The sequence below is a fragment of the Solanum dulcamara genome, chromosome 2, assembly GCF_947179165.1.
Source record: "Solanum dulcamara chromosome 2, daSolDulc1.2, whole genome shotgun sequence".
In the NCBI taxonomy this organism is placed as follows: domain Eukaryota; kingdom Viridiplantae; phylum Streptophyta; class Magnoliopsida; order Solanales; family Solanaceae; genus Solanum; species Solanum dulcamara.
Genome location: NC_077238.1, coordinates 77923538 through 77937858, shown reverse-complemented (window position 1 = coordinate 77937858; position 14321 = coordinate 77923538). Strand labels below are relative to the sequence as shown.

Below are 14321 nucleotides of genomic sequence, written 5' to 3'. Positions count from 1 at the left end.
CACGTTCCGACATGGTATATTTGAATCGGGTGTCACGTTTCGACATGATATTATTGGATCGAGTGTCACGTTCCGACACGGTATATTGGATCGGGTGTCACGAGCCGACACGATATTATTGGATCGGGTGTCACGTTCCGACACGATAATATTAAAGAAAAACATATTAAAATGACTTAATACTACCCAATCTCAAATAACTCATTTCCCAAAAGACCGTGGTGTGGAGGCTTGGGTCCTCATGTATACCTTTGATATTGTTGACTGATTGTGTAATGGTTCATTGTGTTGTTACTTGATCTTGAGCTTGTTGGTTGCCACATGTTAAGTGATATGGTTGATTTCTTGCTATTACTTTATGTATATTGATCTCTATTTTGAGTCGTCCGATGATACCTACTCAGTACATGTTATTCCATACTGATCTCTACTTGTATTTTTCTTTGTTTTATTTTGTGGAGTGCAGCGAGTGTTCCATCGACTTTGACTCGACTTCAAATCTAGCTCGTGTTGGATTCTATCGGGCATAGCATGATGTCCTTAGTTTTTGGACACATTAAGTTATTTATTATTCTAGTGTTTGATATTTTCAGACTTAGTATTTTAGAATTAGATATCCTTGAAGTGATGACTTTCAGGTTTTGGGAAAACGTATCTAATAGATTTTAGTGATTTTATTATTTATTACTCTAATAAATTGAACTTCTGCGTTATTGTCATATTTTATGAGTTAGGGTTTGTATCGTTGGTTTTTCCACCTAGAAGGTTAAGTGTGGGTATCACTCATGACCCATTTTAAATAATGACCTACACATTTTAAACTAAAATTATTGAGTTCGATCAAACATGCTTTACACATGCTTAACCTCTGCTTCCTCGTTTCCAAGGATTCTAGATGCCTATTATTAACTTATATATACAACCGGTACGGTCACCTTTATATAACATCATCCTTGTATAAAAACACTTCACAATAAAATTTAAGTTTTTGCACTCAACGTTATGCGGAATGGTAAGTACTTTTCTATCTTTAATAAAAGATCCCAGATTCGAGCTTTGGTAAAAAGTCGCTTTCGGTATAGAGTGTTTTATATTCCTCCTTCCCCCCTCTAAAGTAAAACTTTCAGACGTGATAATCAACTTTTATGTTATATTATACCTCTCTATGATAATTTTTTACTCAGAACAAGAAGAACAATCTCTATAACAACTTTGTGTACAGCCTCACTCAAATATTAATTATTTTAATTTACTATTTTCCCACTTTTATTTCTAGTCATGTATTTTAATAGTAAAGAAAACAATACTAAATGTTTTTTGTTGTAAAGTTACATAGAGAAATAACATTTCTAAGTTAAGCAAATAATAGGTTTAAATATCTTTACATTACACCACTTTGACAAAGAATATTACATCGGTACATATGTTAACTTTTTGTATCTTTTTTTTTTCTATAACAATCAAGTAAAATTTAAATGCCAAATAATGTAATAAATGTATAACTAGTCATTATAAAAATAAAAATAAAAACTCAAAAATTAACGAGATTGTTATAGAAAAACTTGTCTGTACATAGTGCTAAGATTGTCTTTGAAAAACCTGTACGTCTTAGGTAAATTCAGCTTAAATTAAAGTACTATTAACTACCAACTACAATTTGGTTGAGGAATAATAAGATCATTGGTATCACATGAATATCCAACTAATTAGATCTTATCAAGAGAGAATGTTCATGTGTCAATGCAAGTTCCTATCATGGACAAATATGTCATGGAAGTTACGAATTCACATAAATTCAGTAGCTTTTATTTATATTTGTGTATGTATTAACATATTTATTAAAAATATATAAATTTTGATTGTAAATTCAATTATATTATATATTAATTTGAATTCGTTACAAAAGAAATCATAACTTTCAAATCTTAAATCAGCCTTTGATTTTGACATTTCTTTCATTATCAATTCAAATAATAGTTTTAATTTAATCCAAGTGATTAGTGCTATTATTTGCACCAAAGAAAGCGATGTGCATTGTGTGTTAGACATATAAGTCAAAAGGATCAAGATGGAAGTCTTTTGCCCTTAATTAAAAATTTCAAACTCAAATTTTGAAAATAAATAATATTTTATTATTGAATATTTTACATTTGCAATGAGCCTATTCGATGCAAATTCATATTAGTGTAAATTTATTTTATATACATCAATAGTATAAATAAATTTTATATAATTAGTGCAATTTACTCTTATCACGATATTTATCATATCGCAATATCGGACCAAATATAAAGGGCTCCATGTTATTATCAATCAATATAAATGTGATAACGTAACAATTCTTTATACCGTCAATATATCTAAAATAATTGAACTCAACTATAAATTAAAAAAAGTTATGGATGGACGGTGGTGCTAATCATGGGTGGAAGGTGCACATTATCTCTCTTCTCGACAAGTGCATGTATAAGGTCCATGGGCTTCTTCAGTGTCACGGGTCCATAAATAAATAAACATCCACTATCCCATGCACAAATATTAAAAGTCACAATTTTGACCAACAATATTGCTACCATAACAATGCAGGAAAACAGTTTTGATTTCATTCTTATTATCATTTTCTTGATCTCACCTCATTATCTAGCCTTCAACACCGGTGGTGGAGATGGCGGGAGGGAGATGACCTCGTCTGAAACATCTTCACCCCCTAGTAGTGGTGAAAGTGGTGCAGCGCGTGGACCTAATTGGGATTACAACTGGGGTTGGGGTTCTAGCCCTAGAGGAGGATGGGGTTATGGCTCTGGCTCAGGTAGGTCTCCTGATGGGTTAGGTCAAGGTTGGGGGTTTGGTTTTGGATCCGGGAGTACAGGGTCTGGTACTGGTTATGGATATGGTTCTGGTGGTGGTTCAGGAGGAAGAGAGATGCCCTCGCCAGAAACATCTCCATCTCCTAGTGGAGAAAGTGGTGTAGCTCATGGACCTAACTGGGATTATAACTGGGGTTGGGGTTCTAGCCCTAGAGGAGGCTCGAGTAGATCTCATGATGGATTAGGTCCAGGTTGGGGGTTTGGTTTTGGGTCTGGGAGTGGATCCAGTACTGGCAATGGATATGGCTCTAGCTATGGTTCTGGTGGTGGCTCAAGTAGCTATGGTAGCGCGCCATCAATTTCAAAGGAGAGAGATCATCTGGGTAATTAAACATATTGAACGTTTACTACTTACGACATGTTATTGGTTTAGGAAATATGAGTCGAGTATTAATTATGAACTTTAATGTACGTGTTATAATAGGGTTTGATATGTCTACTATAGAGTATACCATGAGAATATAGCAAATGAGTATAATGAATATAAATATATCTATATGATTAATGTTTGGAAAACATTTGTGTTTGTATTCTTAGACACTACAAAGCTTAGCAATTCCAGTGTGTTTGGTGATGTTGTTTGTACGGATAATATGTGTAGCAAACATATATATATATACACATTGTATAAACTTTTGTTTAATAAAATAAGATTCAAAAATCTTTATTTTTTTAAATTGCTATGTCCAATTAAATTAAGATACATAAATTAAAACTAAACGAGTAAATGTTATTTACATACCACATCGATATTATTTGCCATAATCTCAAATTTTCCATCAGCAATTTCAGATATAATTTAAAGTTATATATGCTGAGAGTGTAAATATTTTTCTTACACAATAAATTGATTTTCTTTATCTATAACAACATATATTAATTACCATTTTATTAAAGTATTATTTATAATTTTTTTTAGGTATAGTTACCCAACAAGTTTAATTTATATAAATTAAAAATATAAATATTATTTTACACAATTAAGTTACCCAAAAATTATCTACATATAACTTTTCATAATAAATAAATTTATAATATCTCAAAAATAAACTAGCTAGCTTGCCTAAAGCCCTGATCTATAAGGAACAAAAAAGTTAATTTGATAATTTTCACACTATCGATATATATTAGTTAAATTTTAACTAATAAATAACGTGATTATATAAAGAAGTAGTCCTCCACTCAAGATCCTAATTCATTGTTGTTGCCTTTCTTCACTCTCTCACTTTTTTCTTCTCCAATATTTACTCATCTCAGAAAGGAAACTATAGCTTATCGCGAAAAAAAAACAATAAAAGATGTATAGATCATCGAGCACGACTCGTGTCTCGGGTGATTATTTTACGAGTTATTATTCATCGTCTTCTAATTCATCAACTTCATCACAAAAGGTGTCTCCGACATTACGAGCATTGTCTTTAGAAGCCAATGAATTATTACCAATACATGAGCCGCTATCTGATATTGCTAAAAACGAAAAATCTCGAGCTAAATTTGCAGAAAAAGCTGTTCATATAATACCTTTTGTGTTGCTATTGTGTGGATTTATTCTATGGTTTGTGTCTAATCCAGGTAAATTAATTCTATACATTACTCTTATTTTTTGGATTTTTTTTATGATGATTGAAGTGATTGGACGAAATTAAGGATTGATTTTAGTAACGAATTTCAAATCTTTATCGATAACTAAGTAATGATTGGGGTTGCGAAAATTAAAAAGAGGATAAATTTCATAAATGGTCACACAACGATGAATATGATGATCGTATGTGAAAGTAACCTAGATGTATTTCTCTTTATTTATGAAAAATTATGAATGTATATTGAATTATTAATCAATTAATTAAATTAAATTGCTTCTTATTTTGTAAAACAGATGTTGTTGCACCATTGAAAGGGGAAGGAATTGCTACAAGAATAGAAGGTTTGACTCTAGATAGAGATCTCGATCCTGATGGAATACACATTACTAATTTACACCTAGAATTGAGTGACGATGATTTGATAAAGCAAGATCAAAGTCGTCAAAAGTCTTATACAGAAAAATGATTTTTTTTCCATGAAATTGTTTTAAATTTATTTTCTTTTCACTTGTGTTTATACAGAGTTCTTTTTTTTTTTTGACAAATTGATACTAAGTTCTTGATATTCACTCCAACATGAAAGTTTAATTTTGTCTATGTATTGCCTTTGGAAGAGTTCAAATTTATATGTTGGATCAATGCAGAAATACCAATTATCTTTTGACTTTGGGAAACTTAGAGAAATTCCACTAGTTTAGCATCTAATTATTTAGATACACTCTAATTTGTAATATTACGAGTCTTATTAGATTTTGGTGCGTCCAGATACGTCTAGATACATGTATCTCGAGTTACATAAAATCAAAATTAGGTATAATTTATTCTAGATACACTGTATCCAAGTGGATTTGCATGTATCTGAAACACATAGACAAATCTCGCTCGCCTCCATCCTATCTCACACACCACTCTCCTATGTATCTAGTATCCCAAATACATGTGAATCACACCAGATACATACAAATACATGTATCCATTGTGCATTTAGGGTCACATGTATCTGAGATACATGATTATTTCGCTAGCCTTCCTCCCTATCTCACTCACGTCTCTACCTATTTTAGTATATCTCATAGCAAAAAATTATGTATCTAGAAGTATCTTCCTCAATATATGATAAAAAAACTCTTAATTAATAATACAATACATAATTATTTTTAAATATATATAAAATTAATATATATGATTTAAATGTATAGATACTAAGGTAGTTTTCCTTTTCTTTTGCTGGTTTAGCCCAATAATTTACAAGGCCAATTCTTTGGGAAAAGTTTTTTGTATTCCTTTTTACATTTACTCATTAAAAAAATCTACACATCACAGTTTATGTCGTATACCTGCATGATACATAAATTGCTAGTACCCTGTAATTGCATACCCCATAACGGTGAGGGAAAAGATTCAAATATGTTATCGAATTTTGAGAAAAGACTTATTTATAGTATCCGTTAAAAGTTTGACGCATCTATGTCATTGACGTTTGAAAAAAGGCACATTCATACCATTATTTTTTAACTTCGATTTTACAAAATTATTTTTACTCGTGACCAATTATAATTTAGCCACGTCGTTAATTTTTTTTTTTTAAAAAAACCCAACCTAACTAAACCAAACCCCAAACAACTTTTAACACTTTTTAATTGAAATTTTGGATCAAATTATACTCTTTTTGCTCCTTATTCCTCAAGAACACATGAAGAATACAAGAACTCTCAAATATCAAGAGTAGCATTCCTCCGAGTTAGATACTAAAACCAAATATTTTTTGAGCTCGAATTCAACTTTAACTCAACAAGATTCACTTGAAATTTTTTCTAAGTTTCAGAACTTCAACATCCTTTAATGATAGAATTTTCTCCAAAATCACTTGAATTTTGAACATAGAGTTAAAAAACACTAGGAAACAATGATTTAGTGTCTAAAACAACAACAAAAACACAAATCAAAGCATATTTTCAAAAATTTGGGATTGATTTTCATTTTTTAAAATACGAGTGGATTTTTTTAATTACACAAATGATTTTAGAATTTTAACTTTTTAAAAATAAATAAATAATAATGACGTGACTGAATTATAATTAGCCACGTGTAAAAATGACTTTGCAAAATCGAAGTTAAAAATAATGACATGAATGAGTCTTTTCTCAAACGACAATAATATAGATGAGCCAATTTTTTAACAAATAGCATAAATAATTTTTTTTTTCAAAATTTGATAACATATTTGAGTCTTTTACCTAAAAGTAATGATACATAAATGCACCTTCTTATTCAAATAATTATTCAGAGTTACTAAAGCTTGTCGGGTTGTTAGAAATTCCTTGTTGGACTTGACCAATAGACCTTTGTTGTTCAAACTAAATTGTTTCATTTTTTTTTTAAAAAAAAGATTCTTATTGTTTCAAAGTCTTATTACTTCAATTGATCAAATTCAAATTTTCCTTCTATCTTGGAGTATACATATTCGAAACTGCTTGGCTCCGATTGTTACTTTCCATAAGTTCTATGAGTTTTTTTTGGAGTTTTTGATTACCCCTTCATGTTGTTCAGAATTTCAAATAGTATTCAAAATTCTATGTTTTCGATTATTTAATAAATCACTTAAAATTAACGTTTTTTTTTGCATTTCTTATACATTCATTTGTCGAGAAGGGTGTTTTTAAAACTGTCAATAGTTTGGAGATGAAATTAATAATTCGCGCTAAGATATAGTGGAGGAAAAAATAGAATCAAATTTTTGAAGCATTCCTTATTCTATAACGTTAACTTTTACGGTTCTTTTCTTGGGCTTTCATAAATTTTGTATTTTCGTTGAAAATGTTGTGAACGCATGTCACTTATGCACGTTAAAATTTGGATAGATAAAATGGTAAAATATGTAAAAGAATCCATCTCCCGTCATGGTATTGTCCATTGGGTCAATACAAATCTCAAATCCGAACAAAAGAATTTACTAAGTTAAATCCTTTTTAAATCATTCTTTGTCTTATTGCTATGCCATAAAAAAAATAAATATATTTTCTGGTATATTGCAATATCATATTTACACATCCTCTCTCGGTCACTCTTGTAAAATTTGTGAAAGGTATATATATATATATATATATACAACAACAACAACAACCCAGTGAAATCCCACAACATGGGGTCTGGGGAGGGTAGAATGTACGCAGACCTTACTCCTACCAAGGTAGGACGGCTGTTTCCTGGAGACCCTCGGCTCAGTAAAAGCATAAATGCATAAAAAATGTTAGATAAGAATAGAAAATTAAAAGCTTTATGAGAAAAACAACAAACAAATAACGAATAGATAACAAATAAATACAAATAAATAAATACTAATAACAAATAACGATTAAATAAATAATGAAAGCGTCACAGGTAAAATTGAGTAATCAAAGCATAGAAAGTAATACATAATAACAGAAATAACAGAAATCAGAAGTCAAAGCGCAAGAGATCGTAATACACTACTACACCTATGAATAAAGAAGAATAACGAGACTATGAACTAGCCTTCTACCCTAATGTGGGTTCTCCACACCCTCCTATCTAAGGTCATGTCCTCCGTAAGCTGTAACTGCGCCATATCCTGTCTAATCACCTCTCCCCAATACTTCTTCGGCCTACCCCTACCTCTTTTGTAACCATCCATGGCCAGCCTCTCACACCTCCGCACTGGAGCATCTGTGTCTCTCCTCTTCACATGTCCATACCATCTCAGTCGCATTTCCCGCATCTTGTCTTCCATCGAGGCCACTCCTACCTTGTCCCGAATAGCCTCATTTCTAATCCTGTCGCTCCTGGTGTGCCCACACATCCATCTCAGCATTCTCATCTCAGCAACTTTCATCTTTTGAATGTGAGAAGTCTTAACTGGCCAACACTCCGCCCCATACAGCATAGCCGGTCTAACCACCACTTTGTAGAACTTGCCCTTAAGTTTTGGTGGCACATTCTTGTCACATAGCACTCCAGAAGCGAGCCTCCATTTCATCCACCCTACCCCAATACGATGTGTGACATCATCGTCAATCTCCCCGCTGCCTTGCATGATAGACCCAAGATACTTGCAACTACTTCTCTTTTGGATGGCCTGAGCACCAAGCCTAACTTCAACGTCAACCTCCTGAGGTGTCTCACTGAACCTGCACTCTAAGTACTCTGTCTTTGTCCTACTCAACTTAAACCCTTTAGACTCCAAGGTATGTCTCCAATCCTCCAGCTTAGCGTTAACTCCGCGGCGAGTCTCATCGATCAGGACTATGTCATCAGCGAAAAACATACACCATGGCACCGCACCTTGAATTTGTCGCGTCAATCCATCTATCACCAAGGCAAATAAAAAAGGACTAAGAGCTGATCCTTGATGCAACCCCATCACCACTGGGAAGTGCTCTGAGTCCCCTCCTACTGTCCTTACCCTGGTTTTGGCTCCCTCGTACATGTCCTTGATCACCCTAATGTATGCCATAGGTACACCTTTAGCCTTCAAACATGTCCATAGTATTTCTCTTGGGACTTTATCATAAGCCTTTTCTAGGTCGATGAATACCATATGCAAGTCCCTCTTCCTCTCCATATGCTGCTCCACTAGTCTCCTCATAAGATGGATGGCTTCTGTAGTTGAGCGTCCCGGCATAAATCCAAACTGGTTATCTGAAATAGACACGTCTCTCCTCACCCTCATCTCTACCACTCTTTATATATATATATACACACTGGATTATAGTATACACTTTTATACATCACATATACACTACTAAAAAAACATATAAATTCGATGGATTTCGTAGGTTTTTCAATGATTTTTTTTTAAAAAATAATATGAAAAACACCCGATTGTTATTTTTTGCACAAAATGCGCAAAATATATAATTTTATATATTTATAAGAACACCGACGGAGTCCCTCAACTTTTTTAAAAAATTGAGATCATTTGATATGCCATATGGCAAGAGAGGGACGTTTTTATTATTCATTTAATCAAGTAGAGGCGTGTTTTAAGGTTATTAATAGTTTGGAGACGAAACTAATTATTTTTGTCAAGTTCAGATGTATTTTTAATATTTCTTTCAATTTTAAAATTAAGAGTTACATGATCCTACAAAGATTTAAGACCATTTGCTATTTATGTGGCAGATAAAAATATATTTAAGTTTAATTAATTAAATAAAAATATATTTTTAAACTATCAATAATTTAAAAATAAAACTAATAATTGACTTAGAGTGATTTTATCACTTCTGTCTTTGATTTTCTAATTTGTGGTCTAAATAATTTGATTCAATTATGAAACCATTTTTTAGTTTTCCCAAAAACCATTCATCCCCTTCGTCGGTGCCCATATATATGTATTTTACTCCACTTCCCCACATTTGATCTCTCTCTCTCTCTCTCTCTCTCTCTCTCACGCGCTGTCAACATTTTCCTTAGGCGATTTCCCGGCGACGATCCGATTTTCCGGCGATATCCGGCCTTCGGGAACAGAGACATCCCGGTTCCTTTCACCTTTGGATCAGGCGGCTTCTTCGTTTCGCAAAATCATGAATCCCGAATAGTTAGTTCTTCAAAATACCCTTCCTTTATCCTTTGAATTACATTTCTAGCATTTGTTTTGTGTTGAAATAGTCGACTGAAATTTTGATTTATGTTTGGATTGCGGGCGATTTTTATTGCGGAGTTTGTTGATTGTTCAATTGAATTTTTTAATTAATGTTGTGATCCTTTCCTCCTTTAGATCCATGAAAGTTTTAAAATTGGCCATCTTTTTTTATAATAGTGGTGTCCGGGCCAGTTTTATCCCGCCGGTATCAGATAACTGTGTCCACACCAAGGGTAGAACAGATAAAAATAAATCACCTAGTGTTTTTGTCTTCAATTTGTACCTGAGACGCACACCATTGAGTGCTAAAATTGGCCATTTAGTTTGATTCTTATTTGGTGATTTACGTGTTTGGTTATTACCATTTTAGTTTTTAGTTTCTGCCTATTATCCAAATCAATTCGGTAAAGGGGAAGAGTATGAGCTGTGTCTGTGCATTGATATAACCTGCACTTGTGTTTTTTGGCTGTAGCAGGCTGCCCCATGGATTAGATTAGTCTAGGTACACACAAGTTGGTTTGACACTACCATGATCAAAAGATAAAAAGGGAACTGTCTTTATCCCTTTTTTGACTTAGTCGAGGTGCTCGTAGAGAATTTTTGCTGGATTGATTCATAAAGACCTGGTCGTTGGGGTCCTATCAATGTTAACACGATTCTTTCTTTATTGATATATGTGGTGTCTGGGGAAACGTACATGAACATTGACTAATCTACGGGGTAGCTACTAGGTACCTCTATCCACCAAGGCTTTAACAGATAGGTAGAAGTTCAAGTGGGAGCAAGAGGTTTCATCCGAGCCCCCCTGGCGGAATATTACACTATATATGCAAGGTTAAAATTATTCATGTATATATAGTAAATGTTGAATCCCCTTGGCTTCTTTGTGTGTTTACTTCTTCAATTTTTGAAAACCTTAATGAAAATCCTGGTTCTGCCACTATAGATAGGCCACCACTTCAGATAGAAAGAAATTATCTAATGTAATGCCTCCACTAGAATTTGAACTTGCGACCATATGGTTTTCAATCCACTTCATTGACCCCTAGGTCACACCCTTTGGCACAATGTTCACTCTATTCTTGCTGATTACTAGTTTGCACCTTGACCTTAAAATGCCAGAAGTTTTACGAACCTTGTATTTTCTTAGTAGTTTCCTTCATAAAAATCTTTCTGCCTATAAGGTTATTGTTATTTTCAGCTCAATGGAACTTAATACCGTCTCTTCTTATGCTTTCTGCAGTGATTACTTGTTCAAACTTTTGTTAATAGGAGATTCAGGTGTTGGAAAGTCATGTCTTCTCCTGAGATTTGCCGTAAGTATTTTCATCCCACTCAATAATGTCTTACTTTTAGATACTCTTGCATCTGTGCTGAATGTTACTTGCATGATTCTTATAATGGCTCATATAAGCAATAAAACTAGGAAAGAGCCCATGTTGATATCTGCTAGTGTATTTAGCAGCAGATATCAAAGTTGCCGCATGTTGCTCAATTAAGTGATGCACAAACTTAGTCATGACTATCCTTTTGAATGCCACATTTATAGTTTTTTTGGCTTTTGTTTGATATCGAGGTCTGACCCTTCTGTGAAAATACATTTGGATAAGCTATTAAGAGTATGCTTATAGCAGCAGCTGATAGTTGGAAAATAGAGAAAAAGAAGAGAGCAACATGGAGAACTGTTCCTGTCTGCATTTCTTGGGCTGTGTGGGATGAACGAAATGATTGACGCCTCAAGTATAAAAGTAGTCATTTTTTATTTCAAATGTAGATGTCTGCGGTTGTTAAAATCCTGGTGAAAATTGTCTTTTGATATTGATGTAAACTTTATTACTGATGCCGTTTAATTGTTTTATAAATTTCTTGCTTTGTGTCCGGACAAATGTGTTACATTTTCTGATCATTATGTCTTATAATTGATTAACTGCTTCCTTATCTTCTGATTCAGGATGATTCTTATTTGGACAGCTACATCAGCACAATTGGTGTTGACTTTGTAAGCCAAAATAATAGTAGTGAATTACATATATTACATACTTATAGTTGGTGAAGTTCCTAATTTATGTTGCAGAAAATACGTACTGTAGAGCAAGATGGGAAGACGATTAAGCTTCAAATTGTATGTTTTTTCTTGTCTTACTTTCTTTTTTCTTTGAGAATCGACATTATTTAGTCATGTTAGTTCCATTTGGAAAGGTCAAGTAGCTTTAGAGTAAAAAAAAAACTAGGTGATGAACTCAACTTTTACTAGTGAACATGATCTGAATTTATGCGTTAGCTTTTGTTCCTGTCATTATGCATTTTCCAAGTGAAATTTAAGGTCCTCGTCTCTGTTACATTTGCCAGTGGGACACTGCTGGACAAGAACGTTTCAGGACAATCACAAGTAGTTACTACCGTGGGGCACATGGCATTATAGTATGTTTCACTGACTCCTTTCTAAAGCAATCAATCAGTTGATCTTTTTCTTTTTTGCTTGGTGAAATCTATTTTTCTTATACCTCTTTTTTGAATATTCTGGCAGATAGTTTATGATATAACTGATCAAGAAAGCTTCAACAATGTTAAGCAATGGTTGAGTGAAATTGATCGCTACGCAAGTGAAAATGTAAACAAGCTTTTGGTTGGAAATAAGTCTGACTTGAATGATAACCGAGCAGTGTCGTATGATACAGCAAAGGTTCAGATCTACCATTCTGTTCATTTTTCTTTTTGGGTTTGTCCTTCTAGTACAATGCTTCTTGATTGACTGAAATAGTTATTGATTCACTTACAAGGCGTTTGCTGATGAAATTGGCATTCCATTTATGGAGGCAAGTGCAAAGAGTGCCACTAATGTTGAACAAGCTTTCATGGCAATGGCAGCTGAGATAAAGAATAGGTATTTTCTGTTTCATTATTCTGGTTCTGTTGCCACTTCTCCGGGGTGGGTGGGGGTGGGGGATTCTGTCGTCTGTGGACTAGTGTTTGATGCTTTTTACTACTTGATACAGGATGGCAAGTCAGCCAGCATCAAACAACGCAAAGCCACCCACCGTGCAGATAAGGGGACAACCCGTTAACCAAAAAAGCGGATGCTGTTCTACTTAGATGTTGGATTCTGCTAGCTAGAATTGCTTCGAGTCTCCATTCCAATCGCAATGCCTTGATTTCGAAGTTGTGCCAGTTCCATTCTTTTCATCTACTGGTATCCAAATGGCCTGTAAAAATCACAAGAATTGCTTTTTAAAGTATTGGACGCTTTCTCCCCCCTTTGATATTTTCACTTCGTTGGGTTTCCATGTCTTAAGTTGCAGTGTTTGTTTCTGCAGTTTCAGGCATAATATATGTTTTAGAAGGGAATATATAGTGATAGAACTGTAATGCTGTTGTACTTTACTATCATGAACTTCAAATAAAATGCTCTGCCAAAATGTTCTTGTGACATGTTTTAACTTCTCAAATCTCAACCATTTGGTATTTTGCTTTCTCACACTGCTCGGGGATCAATAGCTCGGCATGATATACTGACACATTCATAGCATTTAGAGGTTGCACAATTAGAATTAGGCGATTTTTTTATTTTTTGTGTGTTAGCTCATAAATATTTTGATAAACTGGCTTTCGTTCAATTTTATTTTTTAAAATTTTTATGGGACCTCCTGTAAGCATCCGAGGGATTAGTATGTATACCCTTAGCACGATTCACGATATATTTATAGCATTTAAGGGTCACCAAAAAGCAAAATTAGGCGATTTTTTTACATTTTTCATGTGTGTTAATCCATGAATATATGGGTGAACTGGTTTTCGGTCAAATTTTTTTTGAATTTTTTATGGGACCCTCTATAAGTATTTGGGTGACCAATACATGTAGCATCAACATGATCCACCGCACATTCATAGCATTTAGAGGTCGCACAAAATAAATTAGGCAATTTTCTCATTTTTTTCATGTGTGTTAGCCCATGAATAATTTGGTGAATTGACTTTCGATCAATTTTTTTCTGAATCCTTAATGGGATTCTCCGTAAGTACCTGAGGGATCATACGTGTAGCTTTGGCAAATTAATAGCATTTAGGGGCCACAAAAGCGAAATTAAGCGCTTTTCTAATTTTTGTATGTGTTGTCCATGTATATTTTGGTGAACTGACTTTCGGTCAAAAAAATTCAAAATCTTTATGGGACCCTCCATAAGTATTCGAGAGATCAGTACTTGTAGTTTTGGCATGATCCACGACACATTCATAGTGTTTAGGGGTCGGACAAGTGAAATTATGTAA

The 14321-nt window shown here is 33.6% G+C and overlaps 2 protein-coding genes across 2 annotated transcripts; both read left to right on the top strand.

Annotated features, from left to right (window-relative positions):
- The first annotated feature begins 2461 nt into the window (after nucleotides 1-2461).
- On the top strand, nucleotides 2462-5009 carry LOC129877674 (putative glycine-rich cell wall structural protein 1). The gene is made up of 2 exons (XM_055953203.1): nucleotides 2462-3190; nucleotides 4744-5009. Exons 1-2 carry the CDS (start codon nucleotides 2581-2583, stop codon nucleotides 4914-4916), a joined length of 783 nt encoding a protein of 260 aa, XP_055809178.1. The 5' UTR covers nucleotides 2462-2580; the 3' UTR covers nucleotides 4917-5009.
- Nucleotides 5010-9777: 4768 nt separating this feature from the next.
- LOC129880836 (ras-related protein RABD2a) lies at nucleotides 9778-13482 on the top strand. Its single transcript, XM_055955061.1, has 8 exons — nucleotides 9778-10010; nucleotides 11299-11371; nucleotides 12007-12054; nucleotides 12130-12177; nucleotides 12405-12476; nucleotides 12583-12738; nucleotides 12836-12939; nucleotides 13052-13482. Exons 1-8 carry the CDS (start codon nucleotides 9997-9999, stop codon nucleotides 13146-13148), a joined length of 612 nt encoding a protein of 203 aa, XP_055811036.1. The 5' UTR covers nucleotides 9778-9996; the 3' UTR covers nucleotides 13149-13482.
- Nucleotides 13483-14321: the final 839 nt, after the last annotated feature.